The 18,688-nt window shown below is 40.0% G+C and overlaps 1 protein-coding gene across 2 annotated transcripts; it reads right to left on the reverse strand.

The window, feature by feature from the left end:
* Positions 1-1,221: 1,221 nt before the first annotated feature.
* LOC103447452 (cytosolic enolase 3-like) lies at positions 1,222-16,096 on the reverse strand. 2 transcript variants are annotated; one of them, XM_070807662.1, is made up of 15 exons: positions 16,019-16,096; positions 15,676-15,748; positions 14,454-14,761; positions 14,132-14,286; positions 13,671-13,845; positions 13,310-13,381; positions 13,113-13,229; positions 12,622-12,702; positions 11,877-11,953; positions 11,511-11,614; positions 11,213-11,308; positions 11,020-11,105; positions 2,263-2,349; positions 1,957-2,154; positions 1,222-1,592 (listed from the first exon to the last, which is right to left on the reverse strand). In XM_070807662.1, the coding sequence occupies exons 3-15, from the start codon at positions 14,655-14,657 to the stop codon at positions 1,521-1,523; spliced, it is 1,524 nt and encodes a 507-aa protein (XP_070663763.1). In that variant the 5' UTR covers positions 14,658-14,761; positions 15,676-15,748; positions 16,019-16,096; the 3' UTR covers positions 1,222-1,520. The 2 variants fall into 2 exon arrangements, with proteins under 2 accessions (XP_070663763.1, XP_028945133.2); XM_029089300.2 differs by lacking the exon at positions 16,019-16,096 and having other exon boundaries at positions 15,676-15,767.
* Between the last annotated feature and the right edge of the window lie 2,592 nt (positions 16,097-18,688).

Consider the following 18,688-nt stretch of genomic DNA (forward strand, 5'->3'; position numbering starts at 1 on the left):
TGTTTCCTTGTATTTCATGTTAAAAATGTGAAAGTCAAATTAATTTTTGGTAACAGCAAGTGGTCTTTTATTATAGTGGTAGAAAAAAGTTAAACTCTTGCATGACGGTGTGAGTTTAAACTTTAACAGTGATCTAACATCTAATCCAATAAAATCTATTGTTTGACAAAAAAAAAATTAATTTGTGGTAACAGGCAATTGCAAATTAATTTTACTATTAGGGGTACTTTTGGAATTAATTTTATCCATGTTGAGCTCTGTAATCCAGCCCATGTAGAATTTGAAAGCCCTGTCCTTATGGTTAATTTTGAGGTGCTTTTGGTTAAAGAAAATTATAGGATGATTTTTGGTTAAAATATTTTGGATCCAAGCCCTTTTCATTAAAACTCTCAAGAATCAATGAAGTCAAACTTTGCTTACTATATATGGATAGTTATAAGAAACATTCATTTGTAGATCGTAGTGTCATCAATATCATAGTTTCAAGTAATCAGCCTACTACACGGAGGAAAAACACAAAAAAGGGAAAGTAGAAAAGTAGAAAAGTAGAAGCCATAATACTTGAGGATCTGGCAAGAATAGTACGTCTGAAAAAATTGTTAAACCGTCTTACAAATTCAATCGTTAAACATTATACTGTAACCCAAGACAAAGATAAAATATATAGTTTGTTTACAAATCAAAACGAAGTGCTGCTATGATCCTCAACAGTGTTAAAAAAAAATTGGAACTCTTGTATGACGGTATGAGTTTGAATTCTAACAATAATTTAACATCTAATCCAATAAAATCTATTGTTTGACCAAAAAAAAAAAAATTAATTTGTGGTAACAGGCAACTGCAAATTAATTAATTTTGTGCATTTTCTTGTTTTATTTCAACTGACGGTAAGAGGAAGTAATGTCTGTCAACTAATTTTGTCAGACTTAATTTTGATTTATTTCACCTTAGTCACATGCGATCAAGGGCTCATTTGACACTTAATAGAAAAGTTAAAATGCACTTCCAAACAAAATTTACTTTTTTGTCCAAAAGCCTTCACATATAAGACTCTACTTCGACGAATGCATGCGGCCATTATCAAAGTGCTAATCTCGCTTAATCTTTTTTCTTTTAAAAATACGGGGTGGAGCACACAGTTCTAAATTGCAAATGAATTGACCAGGAAAGTACCAGCAATTTATCTTCCAAAATCCTGGGGCAAGCTAGAACTTCAGAAAATTTACTCAAAAATATTTTTTCTTTCTGCAATGTGTATCTGAAAATTTAATTAGGCGAACCGCCCATGTCTAGAACACCTTAGCAAACTTAATTACACATTCCAGACTGCTCTCCACTCCAGTCATAGAGAAAACAAAAGGAGAAAACACTCTGATAACAAAATAATGAAGCAGAAGAACGATCGGTGACCGGTGGACCATGTTGCTGAATATTTGTGACGTTGAAAGTATAAGCCCTGGACTTTAGATGAAGAATATAAGGAGAAGAGAATTGTGAGGAGGAAACCTGAGAAAAAATGATCAGGGTGATTTTCTCCACTCTTCACCAGCATAAAATGCATTGTCCCCAAGTTCTTCCTCAATTCGAAGCAACTGCAATAAAACTTGGCCCATCAGTTTCAAATCATGTGTTCGTTTGTACCCAGACATATGGCTGCATAGTAGAAATTAAGAAAATAAAAGGATGGAAGACCATAGAAAGAAAACTGCTTTAGTTATTATGAAGGATTTTATATTTTGTTATTTAACGGAATAAAAAGAGGAGAAAAAGGAAGAAATTTTCCAGGAAGTTTTGACTCTTGAGTTGTATATAATGCAGACAAATATTTCTGTTGCATCGACGCTTGTCCTTGGACGATTCCAATTGCAATTACTTGTTTCTATAGCATCAGCTATCAAAAAGGGAACTCCACATAGGGATATAGAATATCAAGTATGGAACTGTATAAAAGTTTACCTGGTTATACTTGGCCAGCCGTTCGCCTCTGCAAGGAGCACCAGCTTTGATCTGACCAGTTGAGAGACCAACAGCTAAGTCGGCTATGAAGGAATCTTCAGTTTCACCACATCTATGAGCCATGACCACTCCCCAGTGGGCATCCTCTGCCAGCTTCATCACTTCAATGGTCTCGGTCACTGTTCCAATCTGGTTTATCTGATTTTGAATTGTAAAATTATCAGTTGCCTCTACCTTATCTCTCATCCCAAAAAAAGCCATAACAGTAAATATCAGTATTAAAAATATCTCAAAACCGTTAAATACCTTTACGAGTAGAGCATTGCAGGTGGACTCCTCTATAGCTCTCTTAATACGCTTTGGATTTGATGTTATCAAGTCATCTCCAACTACCTGAAAAACCATGTAGTCTTCATGTTAAGACACTAACTGTATCTCAGGTCTAAAGGAGAAAATACTAGAGGCATCCAATAAAAAACTAACTTTTATATAGGCAGGATTCTAAATTGCTCAGCGACAGTCATAGGCAAGCCAACCGAATTATTCTTATAAGTTACCGACAGACGAGGTTGGATATTTATGATAATATCTAATAAAATTTGCTGTGTTCTACGGCCTTAAACATTCACAAGGATGTTAAACAAAAACAGTTACAGGCCTATCTATTTACTTCCTACATAGTTTTCCGTATGGAACTCCGCCTATGTCTTACATGGCCGGTCCCAAGCCCGGATAAAGGAGGAGGGGGAGGGCGTCAGGTAGTCGACAGCCGGCACTCCATGATCACGTCGAATCCTTATGAAAATGAATCCAGAACAAAATCGCGCTAAAGCTAGGGCGTCACCCGTAAGTGGCGCGCTGTGTGGCCCGAGCACAGTGATAAGTGAGCAAGGGTCGCTGTATCTCCATCGGCACCCGGATGCAGTGTTAAATGAGCAAGGGGGCCATAGAAACTTCTTTTCGAACGACTCCACTCAAAGTTGTTTGGGAGCATATGCTCCTATCAACTTTACCCGGGACACACAAAAGAAGTACTTTGATCCTATTAGACGGGGGAGGGTGAAGAAGCTAAGACAGAAGGGTAGAGTTCAAGAGAGCAAAATGCGTTTAGGAACGTGGAATATAGGAACCTTAACGGGAAAATCTATGGAAGTAGTGGAAGTTATGGTGAGGAGAAGGATAAATATTATGTGTCTACAAGAAACTAAGTGGGTTGGTAGTAAGGCAAAGGATCTAGAAAACTCAGGGTTTAAACTTTGGTATTCGGGCACAAATAGAACGAGAAACGGTGTTGGCATCATCGTGGACAAGACCTTGGTACAAGATGTTGTAGATGTCAAGAGGGTAGGAGATAGAATCATGGCAATCAAGATTGTAATAGGACAAGAACTTATCAATGTGATTAGTGCGTACGCACCTCAAGTAGGGTTGGATACGAGTTCGAAGGAGAAATTTTGGGAAGATCTTGGAGACTTGGTACAAGGAATTGCTCAGACGGAGAAGTTATTTATAGGAGGAGATTTAAATGGACACGTGGGCAGGGAGACAGGCAACTATGGAGGTTTTCATGGTGGCCATGGTTTTGGGGAGAGAAACGAGGATGGGGAAGCTATCTTGGATTTTGCAATGGCATATGATCTCTTCTTAGCCAACACCTTCTTTAAGAAGAGAGAAGAACATGTGATCACCTACAAGAGTGGGTCGTCAAAAACACAAATAGATTTTCTTCTAATGAGGAAAGGGGATCGTATAACTTGTAAGGATTGCAAAGTTATACCAGGAGAGAGCGTGGCTAATCAACATCGCTTGTTGGTGATGGATGTACATATCAAAAGAGTAAGACAAAAGAACAAGACTTGGAAGTGCCCAAGGACTAGATGGTGGAATCTAAAAGAAGAAAAACAAGCCATTTTCAAAGAGAAGGTAATCACCCAATGTGTGTGGGATAGAGAGGGGGAAGCTAGCCAAATGTGGGATTCCATGGCTAGTTGTATCCGAAAAGTAGCAAAAGAGGTATTAGGAGAGTCCAAGGGCTTTGCCCCACACCAAAAGGAATCTTGGTGGTGGAATGAGGAGGTACAAATAAAGGTGAAGGCTAAGAAGGAATGTTGTAAAGCCTTATACAAGGAGAGGACCGATGAAAATGGTGAAAGGTATAGAAAAGCGAAGCAAGAGGCGAAGAAAGCTGTCAGAGAAGCTAAGTTAGCGGCTTACGACGATATGTATAAACGACTAGATACCAAAGAAGGAGAGTTGGATATCTATAAACTATCTAGAGCAAGGGAAAAGAAGACAAGGGACCTAAACCAAGTGAGGTGCATCAAGGATGAGGATGGAAAGGTTCTTGCTACAGAGAACGCGGTTAAAGACAGATGGAGCATAAAAAAGCAATAGGCCCAGACGATATACCAATCGAAGTGTGGAAACTTTTGGGAGAGACAGGTATAACATGGCTCACTGACCTTTTCAATAGGATTTTGAAAACGAAGAAGATGCCAAATGAGTGGCGAACGAGCACTTTGGTGCCTATCTACAAGAATAAGGGCGACGTACAAAATTGCATGAACTATAGGGGTATTAAGCTAATGAGTCATACAATGAAGCTCTGGGAGAGAGTCATTGAGCATAGATTGAGGCAAGAGACACGGGTTTCGGACAACCAATTCGGGTTCATGCCAGGGCGCTCAACCATGGAGGCAATCTATCTCTTACGAAGATTGATGGAAAGATATAGAGATGGGAAAAAGGATTTACACATGGTCTTTATAGATTTGGAAAAAGCGTATGATAGGGTCCCAAGAGACATTCTTTGGAGGATTTTAGAGAAGAAAGGAGTACGAGTAGCATATATCCAAGCTATAAAGGATATGTATGAAGGAGCAAAGACTGCCGTAAGAACTCATGAAGGACAAACCGAAAGCTTTCCCATAACTGTAGGATTACATCAAGGCTCATCCTTAAGTCCTTACCTTTTTGCGTTGGTAATGGATGAGTTAACAGGACATATTCAAGATGATATTCCTTGGTGTATGCTGTTCGCAGACGATATAGTGTTGATAGATGAAACTCAGGAAGGGGTAAATGCAAAGCTTAACCTTTGGAGAGAAGTGTTGGAATCTAAAGGTCTTCGCCTAAGCCGATCAAAGACAAAATATATGGAGTGCAAGTTCAGTGCAAATGGAGGCCAAAACGAGTTAGGGGTGAGGATCGGAGATCAAGAAATACCAAAGAGCGACCGTTTTCGTTACCTAGGATCTATCTTGCAAAAGAACGGAGAATTAGATGGAGATCTCAACCATAGAATACAAGCTGGATGGATGAAGTGGAAGAGTGCATCCGGCGTGTTATGTGACCGCCGTATGCCACTGAAGCTCAAGGGAAAATTTTATAGGACGGCAATAAGGCCGGCGATGCTGTATGGCACAGAATGTTGGGCGGTGAAACATCAACATGTACACAAAATGGGTGTAGCGGAGATGAGGATGCTTCGTTGGATGTGTGGGCACACGAGAAAGGATAAGATTAGGAATGAGGATATCCGGGGTAAAGTAGGAGTAGCCGAAATTGAAGGAAAGATGAGAGAAAATCGGTTACGGTGGTTTGGACATGTGCAAAGAAGGCCTACTGACGCTCCGATTAGAAGATGCGACTATGGGACAGAGGTTCAGGGCCGAAGGGGTAGAGGAAGACCTAGGAAAACTTTGGAAGAGACTCTAAGAAAAGACTTAGAGTACTTGGATCTAACGAAGGACATGACACAGGATCGAGCACAATGGCGTTCTAAGATTCATATAGCCGATCCCACTCAGTGACTTGGATTTTCCAAGTCTCCAACCGAGAAGTTTTCCTCACTCGGAAAATTAAGGGAACACTACCCCAACCTACATGCTCCACTCATAAAGCTTCAACATACAAGCTTCAACAAAAGAAAATTCAAAGAACTTAGCGAAGAAGGCTTTGGTGTATTTAACACAATACGTTGAAATGAAGGAAAGCTTATTTATTGATATCCCCGATAAGCTACAAATATGTACATATACATGAGTCAAAATAAACACACAAGAGGGAGCCTTCACAAAGGTTGCTTAGGAGAAGTCTCAGCAGTCGGTAGAGCCCCAGAAAGAGAAGGCACCGGAGGGGGATCATTTGGAGCCTCAGTACTGGACAGAACCCTAGAAGGAGGAGGCATCAGAGGTTGATCATTTGGAGCTTCATTACGCGGTACAGCCCCAGAAGACGAAGGCAATAAATGCCTTTGGAACAAACCCACAAATCTCTGATGATCAAGTAAAACCTGACCATCAGTTTCCTTCATCTGGTCAAGCTTCCTCTTCATGTTTGTAGCATAGTCATGTGCGAGCCGGTGCAACTGTTTATTCTCATGCTTGAGCCCTCTAATCTCCTGTTTGAGACTCATCACTTCAGCCGCCAATGATTCAACTTGGCGGGTTCGAGCAAATAGGCGTTGGGCCATATTAGACACAGAACCTGCACACTGAACACTGAGAGCCAGCGAATCCTTAACAGCTAACTCATCAGACCGTTTGGAAAGTAGTCTGTTATCTTTGGGAGTGAGAAGGTTCCTGGCCACCACCGCAGCGGTCATATCATTCTTCATCACGGAATCCCCAACGGTAAGAGGACCAGTAGGGGAGACGAAGGATGGGCGCCATATGTTGTCTGGAGAAGGCGGGGCTGCCTCTTCAACAAGGTTCAAGTCAAAACGACGGTCGGAGGGGCCAGACATTTTCAAAGGTGTTGAAGAGAGAAGAGGTCGGACAAATCAAGATCTTAGAAGTGCAAGAATGAAGCTTCTACTGGTGGAGATTCAAGTGTGCTTTGGAACTTAATGCCAGCCCCTATAAAAATCTGCACTCGACGGAGCTTCAGAAATCGAAGAGGCGCCTGCTCAGAAATCGAAGAGGCGTTTGCTTTCTCAAAAGCTGGGCTGCTTAGAGATCACGAGGGTTGATCTCAGAAATCGAAGAGGCGTTTGCTTTCTCAAAAGTTGGGCTGCTCAAAGACCTCGAAGGCTGATCTCAGAAATCGAAGAGGCGCTTGCTTTCTCAAAAGCTGGGCTCCCCAGAGACCACGAGGGCCGATCTCAGAAATCGAAGAGGCACCTACTTTTCCAGCCTTGTCAGCACCTGTCACACGCACACTCAGCTTTGCGGAAATTATGGGCATTATGTCGAAGACTTCTGGGGAAGTAGAAAACACATGAATCTTACTGTTCAATCACCCACTTCCCACACGCAACAATAGCTCATGGGTACCACAGATAACTTTGCCAAAGTTCTCTGCCAAAGTTGAGCACGTGAAGCTTGCAACTCCCACTACATCGCTCTGACCAAGAAGGGTAAAAGAATAGCAAAGAAACAGCACTAACAAAGTTTAGACCCATAAATTTTGAAGGTCTAGCTACCATATTATTACCCACAAGGGTAAAGGAATAGTACCACTGCTGGATAATTGGAAAGTCCCTGTGTGTCAACCTCTGTGCTTCGTGGCAAGGTAGACTAGCAAACATGCCCAACCTTTACTCACATTCGAGAAAACACTCCCAATAAGATTGCTTGCTCCAAAATCGAAGAGGCACCGTCCTCCGAATCTCGAGAGCCAGACTCCCAACATGACTAAAAGGTCGTACCCAGTGCACAAGACTCCCAACATGACTACTTTCTTAAAAATCGAAGAGAGGGTAAAGGAACAGTACCATTGCTGGATAATTGGAAAGTCCCTGTGTGTCAACCTCTGTGCTTCGTGGCAAGGTAGACTAGCAAACATGCCCAACCTTTACTCACATTCGAGAAAATACTCCCAACAAGATTGCTTGCTCCAAAATCGAAGAGGCACCGCCCTCCGAATCTCGAGAGCCAGACTCCCAACATGATTACTTTCTCACAAATCGAAGAGACACTGCTCCCCGAATCTTCGAGAGCCAGACCCCCAGCATGATTGCTTTCTCAAAAATCGATGAGGCATCGTTCTCCGAATCAATCGAAGAGGCGCTCGCTTTCTCAAAAGCTGGGCTGCTTAGAGACCACGAGGGCCGATCTCAGAAATCGAAGAGGCACCTACTTTTCTAGCCTTGTCAGCACCTGTCACACGCACACTCAGCTTTGCAGAAATTATGGGCATTCTGTCGAAGACTTCTGGTGAAGTAGAAAGCACATGAATCTTACTGTTCAATCACCCACTTCCCACACGCAACAATAGCTCATGGGTACCACAGATAACTTTGCCAAAGTTCTCTGCAAAAGTTGAGCACGTGAAGCTTGCAACTCCCACTACATCGCTCTGACCAAGAAAGGTAAAAGAATAGCAAAGAAACAGCACTAACAAAGTTTAGACACATAAATTTTGAAGGTCTAGCTACCATATTATTACCCACAAGGGTAAAGGAACAGTACCACTGCTGGATAATTGGAAAGTCCCTGTTTGTCAACCTATGTGCTTCGTGGCAAGGTAGACTAGCAAACATGCCCAACCTTTACTCACATTCGAGAAAACACTCCCAACAAGATTGCTTGCTCCAAAATCGAAGAGACACCGTCCTCCGAATCTCGAGAGCCAGACTCCCAACATGACTACTTTCTCAAAATCGAAGAGAGGGTAAAGGAACAGTACCATTGCTGGATAATTGGAAAGTCCCTGTGTGTCAACCTTTGTGCTTCGTGGCAAGGTAGACTAGCAAACATGCCCAACCTTTACTCATATTCGAGACAACACTCCCAACAGATTGCTTGCTCCAAAATCGAAGAGGCACCGCCCTCCGAATCTCGAGAGCCAAACTCCCAACATGATTACTTTCTCAAAAATCGAAGAGACACTGCTATCCGAATCTCGAGAGCCAGACCCCCAGCATGATTGCTTTCTCAAAAATCGAAGAGGCATCGTTCTCCGAATCTCGAGAGCCAGATACCACAGACCACTTTTTCAAAGTGCTCTGACAGAGTTAAAACATGTGAAACTGGCAGCTCCCACTACCGTGCTATGACCAAGCAGGGTAAAGGAATAGCATTACTACTTCTTAGGGAGACTCCTATATATGTCGACCTCCATCCCCAACAGACACGCAGACCTGCAAAAATGCTCAACCCTTCATCATATCTGAGAGGGCACTCCCAACGAAGCCTTTCGAAATATTCAGCTTTCCTTCCCCCCGATAATACCTCTGCAAACAAGCTATACTAGAGCAAGAATATCTCATATCATCAGGGTTAAAAGCAAGAGTATCCCATATCATGCTTTTTCCCTGTCTTTTCCTTTGGCCTTGTTTTTACCTGCAAGACAAGGAGAAAGAGAGCAATCAGTCAGCACTTGGAATCAAGCTTCCAGCCAGGAACTGACTGCCTGGAACCCCTTACCTGATTACTTACCTGGCATTGCTCTCGAGTACTCATCTTCAACATCTTATATTTCCAGGGAAGATTCCGCATCTGCTTGAGGAACAGATAGGGCAAGTGCGAAGGATACAAGGAAGCATGTGGAGACAAGCGTAACAGCACACGTGCCGATACATCCATTACTCTGTCAAAAGCAAAAGTATCCCATATCAGCAGGGTGGAACGTACTCTAGATTTGATGGACTTGTTTTGACCTTCAAATTCTTCAGTCGGCCTTATACTCTGGAGGAAACCAGAAAACCCTCCAGCTCAGTTCAAGAATAAGCCTGTGGAAAGTTACTTCTTCAAAAGCAAAAGTATCTCATATCATCTCTTCTCATTTTTCTTCTCTTTATCCTTCATGCTGCTGCAAGATGGGGAGAAGGTGAACAATCAGTCGGAGCTCTGATTGCTTACCTTGTCTGTCACCTCTTTCAGCAGACCCCCTAGCTCGGCGACTTGGGGGACTCCTACTACATGGTTTGTATCGCGCTTGACCAAGCCTGAAACTACAAGTAAGCTTCAAGTGAAATTGATACATTACCTTGTGCATCTCCACCAGTTAAAGATACCACCCCTGGATGGAGGAAGAGTACTTCCAGAGAAGATGCCACATCTACCTATGAGACAGATAAGGCAAGTCAAGACGACACCACGCTCCGATACTTAGAAGTTTCGTGATTACGAGATCATTCTCCCACAATATTTCCTAATGTCATTTGTACTAAATCTTTCACTTGTACTCACTAAAGGAGAGCTTGAACCTATGTACTTGTGTAAACCCTTCACAATTAATGAGAACTCTTCTATTCCGTGGACGTAGCCAATCTGGGTGAACCACGTACATCTTGTGTTTGCTTTCCTATCTCTATCCATTTATATACTTATCCACGCTAATGACCGGAGCAATCTAGCGAAGATCACAAAAAGCGACCGTTTTCGCTACCTAGGATCTATCTTGCAAGAGAACGGAGAATTAGATGGAGATCTCAACCATAGAATACGAGCTGGATGGATGAAGTGTAAGAATGCATCCGGCGTGTTGTGTGACCGTCGTAGGCCACTGAAGCTCAAGGGAAAATTTTATAGGACGGCAATAAGGCCAGCGATGTTGTATGGCACAGAATGTTGGGCGGTGAAGCATCAACACGTACACAAAATGGGTGTAGCGGAGATGAGGATGCTTCGTGGGATGTGTGGGCACACGAGAAAGGATAAGATTGGGAATGAGGATATCCGAGGTAAAGTAGGAGTAGCCGAAATTGTAGGAAAGATGAGAGAAAATCGGCTCCGGTGATTTGGACATGTGCAAAGAAGGCCGAATGACGCTCCGGTTCGAAGATGTGACTACGGGACAGAGGTTCAGGGCCGAAGGGGTAGAGGAAGACCTAGGAAAACTTTGGAAGAGACTCTAAGAAAAGACTTAGAGTACTTGGATCTAACGGAGGACATGACACAAAACCGAGCGCAATGGCGTTCTAGGATTCATATAGCCGACCCCACTTAGTGGGAAAAGGCTTTGTTGTTGTTGTTGTTGTTGTTGTATAGTTTTCCGTATGGAGGAACAAAACAAAAACGATCAATCCCTTCTCTAGTCAAAGCTAATTCGGCAAAGAATGAAAGCACCAAGATACTAAATAAATATATCTCACGAACAAAAGAAAAGTAAACAAACCTGACAAATTCCAAGACTAGAAAAGCGTTTAGTGTGTTCCCAGTCCTTTTTATCAAACGGATCTTCAACTGACACAATTGGGTACTCTGACACCCCAAACACAGGGAAGGAAGGCAGAAAAGGTAAGTCGCAGTGCAAAATTGCAAATCAAATACACAACCATTGAGAAACAGAAAAGGAGAGACTGACTTACCACTACAAAGTTCTTTATACATCTCAATCATATCATCAGCCGACTTGAAATTTTGCCCCTTATCCACTGATTTGTAATCCAGGTCGTACTTTGTACCTGTATTCATGGGGAAAACAGAAAGGAAAATATTGTCATTAAATTATGCATGAATGCATGTTCTTTTTGAAAAAGAATATAAATTTTAATCATTACTACAAGATAATTTAGCCTTGGATTTCCATCAACAAAACATAAAATGCAATTATTTTCCCAAATTGCTGTTACAGAAAAAGATCAATTCTCAAGAAAGATCCATCACCTATGCAAAAGTCAGTAGCAGCAACATCAATTGCTAGTTTGATTTGGTCATTATAATCCGTTCTACTTATCGCCTCTTTTACAAGATCCAAGACTTCTTTAATGCTGCCACGAGATATAGAAATAATTTTTAAAATGGCATATCTTCTAATTAGTTCGGAAGTTTCTCATAAGGCACAAAGTAATGGCCATTGTAAACAGCTTAAAAAAAACCTAAAACAATGTGGTTTAAGTTTTAACACATTTTAGGAACATCTAAGATGATTTTCCTCTTCCAAAGACTTTTTTCTCATTTTGGGAAGCCGTCATGGGGATTCATGAGGCAAAGAAATTAAAGAACACTACAGGTCACGCAAAAAAGACTTGCCTCAAGATGTTGGGAGCAAAACCACCATCTTCACCAACATTACATCCATGTGCACCATATTTTTCTGTAATAACAGCCTGCTCTTTTTGTAAACAATAATAGTCATCAACAAAAACAATAATAGTTATCAATAAAACTGAGAGATGCTGCTATGAAAACAAAGTGGGACATAATGGCATCGCCTTGTTCACATGTACAGAGAAAGGTCCTTTTCCAATTTCTTATGCACATGGGATGCTGAGCTATTGACTTGATTATTTAAGCCAAATAAATTCCATGCATACTCCTAGATTTGCCACTTGCGAGCAGCTGTGAAGAGCCATGAAATTTATTTCAAGGATTACCATAATGGCAATGATAAAACTGAAATCAGTACATACTCTGATATTTAACATTCGGAATGGCACAAGTCACTTAAAATTTGGATGAAGTTTTCATTTTCAGAGCTAATTTTCATTGTCACTAATCTAGCAGAATATTTGTTGAAAATCTGGCACTAAATAAAGCTTTTAAAAAGCTTTTAGGTCAAATCAATACTTACTAAAATAAGAAAAGTTGCGTTCAGGTCCATTGCAGTTTAAAACACAACAATGTGCTATATACTTTGCCACATAAAATAAGGTGATTGCTTGTAGGAAATGAGTAACTCAACAGGTCTCGAAAAATGGAAAAAGATTTTTTTCTCATCATTAAAAGCAATACACGGAATGTAATCTCCAAAGTCAACAGTTGAGATGAAAAGTACCTTCAGGTGATGATAGGTTTCAGATCCCATTTGCAATGCCTCCTCAAACTTGCTAGCTCCAATTGGGAGAATCATAATTTCCTAAAAATTTCAAGTCTAAGTTTAATTATAAGGACATGCAGACAAAAATTTGAAGTGTTCATGCCAAAAAAATCTATATTGAGATCTACGTAAGCAGCTTCGGCAGGCGTATAAAAAATTGTTATAGGAGGAACCAAGGAGAGCATTAAGCAGTTGTTACTGACACAATCAATTCATAGAGAAGTATTTCACCAGTGAATTCGATTGTAGTTTCCCAATAGCGAATTTCAAATATTTAAAATGTTAAGCTCATTTTTAGTAAAATGCCATACTTTCATGATGTCAACACAAGTTACCCACATCAACCAAATGATCCAAATATATTGAAACCCCTCTCCCCACATACATTACAACCGAAATAAAAGAATTGGTAAATACATATCTATAGATTCAAGCTTACCAGAGCATACCTGAATGGCCAGATTATTCCCAGCACGCTTTCCTCCACTAATAACAGTAAAAGCAGGGACAGGCAAGGTCAGGTGGCCGTTTCCAGAAAGGCCAGCAATATGTTTGTACAGTGGAACCTGATGTTTATCTTTACTCAGACACTTTTGAGAAAAAAAGTATACAAATTTTAGCAATACTAATAGAAAAATACTCATGCCTCCTTTTGAGCAGCTCCAGCTTTGCAAGCAGCAATTGACACAGCCAATATGGCATTTACTCCAAGTTCGCTCTGAAAGATGATTTGATAATAATCATAAATCCAAAATCATAAATAAAAAGTAATATTACAAATGCTTAATAGAGTTATCCTTCACAGTTGCAATTATGCAGCGACAGAAATTATGACCGATGTCTATTATTTATATTTTTTATAGCTAGACAAGAAGGGTCATAGCATACTACCAAACAACATACTAGATAACAGAAATGCAATTTCATGAAAGCACCGATGTATATTAGCAACAAATTCTCAGACAGCTCAATTACATCAAGTTCCACTGAAAAACGAAAAATGTTACCTTCTTTTCTGTTTTATCGAGGTCCATCATTGCCTTATCAATCTGAGTCTGAAGTGTAGGATCCATACCCACCAATGCTTCAGATATTTTCTCATTGACATTCTTAACAGCTTTACTCACACTATTTCCAAGATATAATCCCTTGTTCCCATCTCGCAGTTCAGTAGCCTCGTACCTAGTTTCAACAAATCCCCCCCTTGATAATTGTTCTCGGAATCATATACTTTTGATCGACCTCAAATAGCATTGTCTACTAGAGGCATAACCAATATAGTTACTTAATAGCAACGCTCTTGATCAATGCAATTACAAATCAATTTCTGAGTCATACAAAGCATTTCCACACGCAGTTATACAAAAAATGCAATTCAATTGAAACAAAAGGTCTTATGTTTTCGAACAAATACAATTCTCGGCAGCCAAACAACACACACACACAGAGATAGCCACAGAGAGCTTACATTCCAGAAGCATCAGAGCTAGGAGCCGAAGCACGAAACATTCCTTTGTTAGTGTGGAGGTCGACTTCAACGGTAGGAATTCCTCTGCTATCGAGGATCTGTCGAGCTTTGACCTTCGTTATCACTGAAGGAAACGCTTTCTTCATATGATTCGACTGCGTAATTCAATTCAAGAACAAAGAAAAACAACAAAATCATTTCACAGCTCAAACAAAACTAATCAAGAAACTACAATTTCCCTCTCCTTCCAAAAACTTTCCTGCATATTCATTTTCCCAGTAACCAAACAGAATCACAGATGAGAGCGAGAGCAGAGATTTACGATGAAGAGGACGGGATCGGAGGCCTTAGCCTTAACGGCGGCATTGACGGCGTCTTCGATTTTCCGAGAGAGCAGGTGGTTATCCAAGTAATCTTGCACCGACATTTCTTCTTCTTTTTCATTTCGGTCGCCGACCGAAACACCGGCGGTTTTCAGTTGGCCCACAATCCGACCTTGTCTGACTGAACCCATTTGACCTGCCATAACCAAACTAGTCCACGATTCAACCCGTTTTCAGTGTAACTGGCGTACTATTCGACCCGGCCCAACCGAAACTCCACTATGGGACCCAGTCCAGATTCGTAAACCTGATCACGGGAAATGAAAAATCTTTATTTTTAAAAAGTCACCGAAAATTACAAGCTAAAAAAAGGAAAAGATCCTCATCAGATCGTTTTTTGGAAATCCTAGGGATCTTATAATTGTGATCATCTATAGTACATTATACGGTCCGTTTTTATTAAATAGTATTTATATTTAATTTTAAATTTTAAAATGATTTCTGATCGTATGATATACGATGAACGATTACGATTAAAGAATGCTTAAAATTTTCAGGAAAATGATCCGGCATTGATCCTTTTACCTTAAAAAAAAAAAAAGTTCATATTTAAGCATCTGTCATCTTTCGATTTGCTCAATTAAAAACAGTTGTTCAGCCGAGACATCAAGCTAATTTTGTTTTTAGAATTTACTTCCATAGATCAAAATCTGTTAATCATAAATGCCATATAATGAGGAAGTTTGAAAGTTTTCTACGTGGCTCATTATTTAGTGCCACTAGTTCAATATTTCACATCATCGTCTTATATTTTCGAAAGATATATTTTAGTTCTACTTCAGTACAAAAACCTCAGATCGTAAGCCCGATACATTGGGTTGGTCCGGTTCGTGTTGGACCTCGGTTGGGGTTGGACCGCCCGATTCCGATTGTACCGTTCGGTTCGGTCCGAATCTCCAGGTTGCTTTCGTAGCCTTTCCAACTCAAGTTATTAGTTCTTAGGGGTTTTTTTTTTTTACATCTAGTGCCCTAAAGCCTTGTGATTTGAGAGTCATTGACCTAAAGCTCATTATATGGGTTGGATTGAAAGCGTAAGGGAATTGGCACTGATCTGTTATTGAAAGAGAGAAAAAAAAAAGAGAGATTACTCATATCAGGCCAAGCAACTCAACATTACGAGCACATTTATCCTAAAAACAACATGGAATTTGAAGATCGAACCTGTTCATATAAATCTTCTGAATCGTAGTAATGGACGAAGGTGATGAAAACACAAATACTTGAGAGAAGTCAGCTGAGGGTGAAAAAGTATGGAAAGATATCATTAGTGATTAGTTGCTTAATTAGGAAGACACCTACATCTGAGGCGAAATGAGATGGAACGTATAACAAAAATAATATCATCTCTCGAAGCAGTTAATTATGGCAGAGACAGAGTAACAAATAAGAATTAATTTTCGGGTCAGCATTACCATAACACATAACAAGCAGGTTGAACCAGTCCAGACAGATCAACACTGCAAGTATAATTAAAATTTAAAAACATGGAATTCAAATATATTACCTTTTTGTGTAAAACTGTGAAGCTCAAGTAATGGGTGAAGGTAATGAGAAGACGAAGACTTATAAAACAGGCTCAGCTTAAAGCCATACACAAGGGGGTGCAGATGTTATGGTCCAGCATTTTGGCTTTTGCTTTTGAAAAGCTAATGAGGTGTTAATAGCATCTCTAAGGAAGATATCGAAGACAAAAACTTGTACGGATTCCACCATAAAATCAATTGGTAATATAGGGAGTGACCCAACTTATTTAAAACTCATGCAAGGTCCCTCATTCCATTAATGTGGGATTCATTTTCAACGGAAACAGAAGCGTCACCATCCTGCATTAGATAACCAAGCTTTAGCTTTTGAAAAGAAGTGAGGATCACTTGGCCACCATCTTTACCATTATGACTTAGCTAGGAAGAAATTTACGGTTTCATCACCTGCAAATTCATTACTTAGCTAGGAAGAAATTTATGGTTTCGTCGTACCTGCAGGTTTGAAGCTCTGAAAATAAGTATAGCATGATGACTTTAACTCCAGCTCACCAGGTGTTAACAGATTCTCCAAAGGAGACAGCAAGGCAACCTAATGAGTTTGCTCAAACTATAGTTCAATTTTGGTTAAATTGGGTGCAAGGGCCTCTAATTAGTCTTTTTGTAAGAGAGATTGATGCATCTGATAGCTAACAGTAACTACAACTGATAAGTTCACTAGCAGTCAAGCATTGATATCCCTAGCACTAACATAAGAAAATATTTCTTCATCCTCACTCATCATATCTCCAAACACTAGAGGATCAAGAAATATATGATGGTTAGTATTATTTTTTACTTATTTACACACACGAAAAACATTTTTGTGCCTTTTGATTTAGTATTAATCTTTATAGACACAATTGTTCGTGTTTTAGAGCAAAAGAGATGTCAAAAGCTTCGAACCTGATTCTCTTTATAAAGATACATTTTGGGACGTCTTAAGCTTTAAAAAGATACATTTTGAGCATATTTTGAGGAAGGCTGCATTTGAGGATTTGTTGGGGACGTCTTAAACTTTAAAAAATACATTTTGGGACGAAATTGGAGTTGATTTGATTGGTCAAAAGTCTGATTCTATCTACCATCCGAATTTGACTTTAAATAGAAAACCTTTTATTTCTTATTTTATTATTTTACTTATTCTAGATTTATTAGAAAGCCTTGTTTAGTTGGGGATAAGGAATAAAGCACTATAAATATAGTGTATTGTATTAGGGTTCTCGACTCATTAATTTGGAGAACTTGACTAGGCTTTGACGATTTGTTTTCTTGTTGCAAGGTGTTTTTTCTCCTTGTTCTTAATAATATTTTAGTTATGAATATGTGTAACTAATTTTTTTTTGCTAGGGGCGAGGCCACCGGTGTCACATCCTGGCTCGAGCCCCTATCACATTTAGGGCTCGACTCCACCGTAGCACGATATTATCCATTTTGGGCCCCGACCATGCCCTCAGTTTTGTTTCTGGGAACTCACACGAGAACTTCCCAGGGGATCACCCATCCTGGAAATGCTCTCGTCCGAACTCGCTTAACTTCAGAGTTCCGATGGAACCCGAAGTCAGTGAGCTCCCAAAAGGTCTTGTGCTAGGTAGAGATGAGAATTTACATATAAGACTTACATGATCCACTCCCTTGTGCAATGTGGGATGTTACAATTCACCCCCCTTAAGGGCTCGACGTCCTTGTCGTCACACATACCGACCCGGGCCCCCACCACATCCCGGGCTCGACTCCACCGTAGCATGATATTGTCTGCTTTGGACCCTGACCACGCCCTCACGGTTTTGTTTCTGGGAACTCACATGAGAACTTCCCAGGGGGTCACCCATCCTGGGAATGCTCTCGTCCGAACTTACTTAACTTCGGAGTTCCAATGGAACCCGAAGCCATTGAGCTCCCAAAAGACCTCGTGCTAGGTAGAGATGAGAATATACATATAAGGCTTACATGATTCACTCTCCTGGACGATGTGGAATGTTACAACCGGCCTTATGTAGTTTCTTTTCAATTCACTTATTATATTACGCATGTATGTTTTGAATTGTTAATTATTGTGTTTAAACTATCTTTGCGTCTTGATGCTTGATCATAGTTAGGATATTTAGGAAAGTAATTTGATGTAATTTTAGTCAGAAGGTTCATGAACTTGACTATGGCTTCTTGTGGTTAATAATTGTAAGTTCACTTAGGGCGAACACCACGTCTAAAGGATTGCATGATTTTTCAAAGGGTTTTTATAAAGGGTAATGAGTCTTTCATGCTCACATTTGATCTGGACATCCGGAGAGATTCCAAGTTTGATATACGTTCTAGATTGTAGGTTCAAGTAGAGCATACTTTAGGAAAACCTAACCTTTAATATACGTGTTGGTAATTTATAAGTAATTGGGAGAACAACGTAGGATTATTAAGATGACCGCAGAACCCTAGTGCATTTTAAATTGATTTTCCAAACCATTTTCTTTTAGTTTATTTTACTTTTGCCGATTTCTTTAAAATTATTTTTAATTAGTTTTTTTTAATCATTTCAAGTCACAATTTCAATTTATTTGTTTCAATAATTAATTAAGAATTAGTTTTAAATATAATTTATTTTTAATAATCTCTGGAGGGTGGATGTGGAGCATTTATACTCCAACTACCTTATACTT

This window comes from Malus domestica, chromosome 11 (assembly GCF_042453785.1).
Source record: "Malus domestica chromosome 11, GDT2T_hap1".
NCBI classification, from domain to species: Eukaryota; Viridiplantae; Streptophyta; class Magnoliopsida; order Rosales; family Rosaceae; genus Malus; species Malus domestica.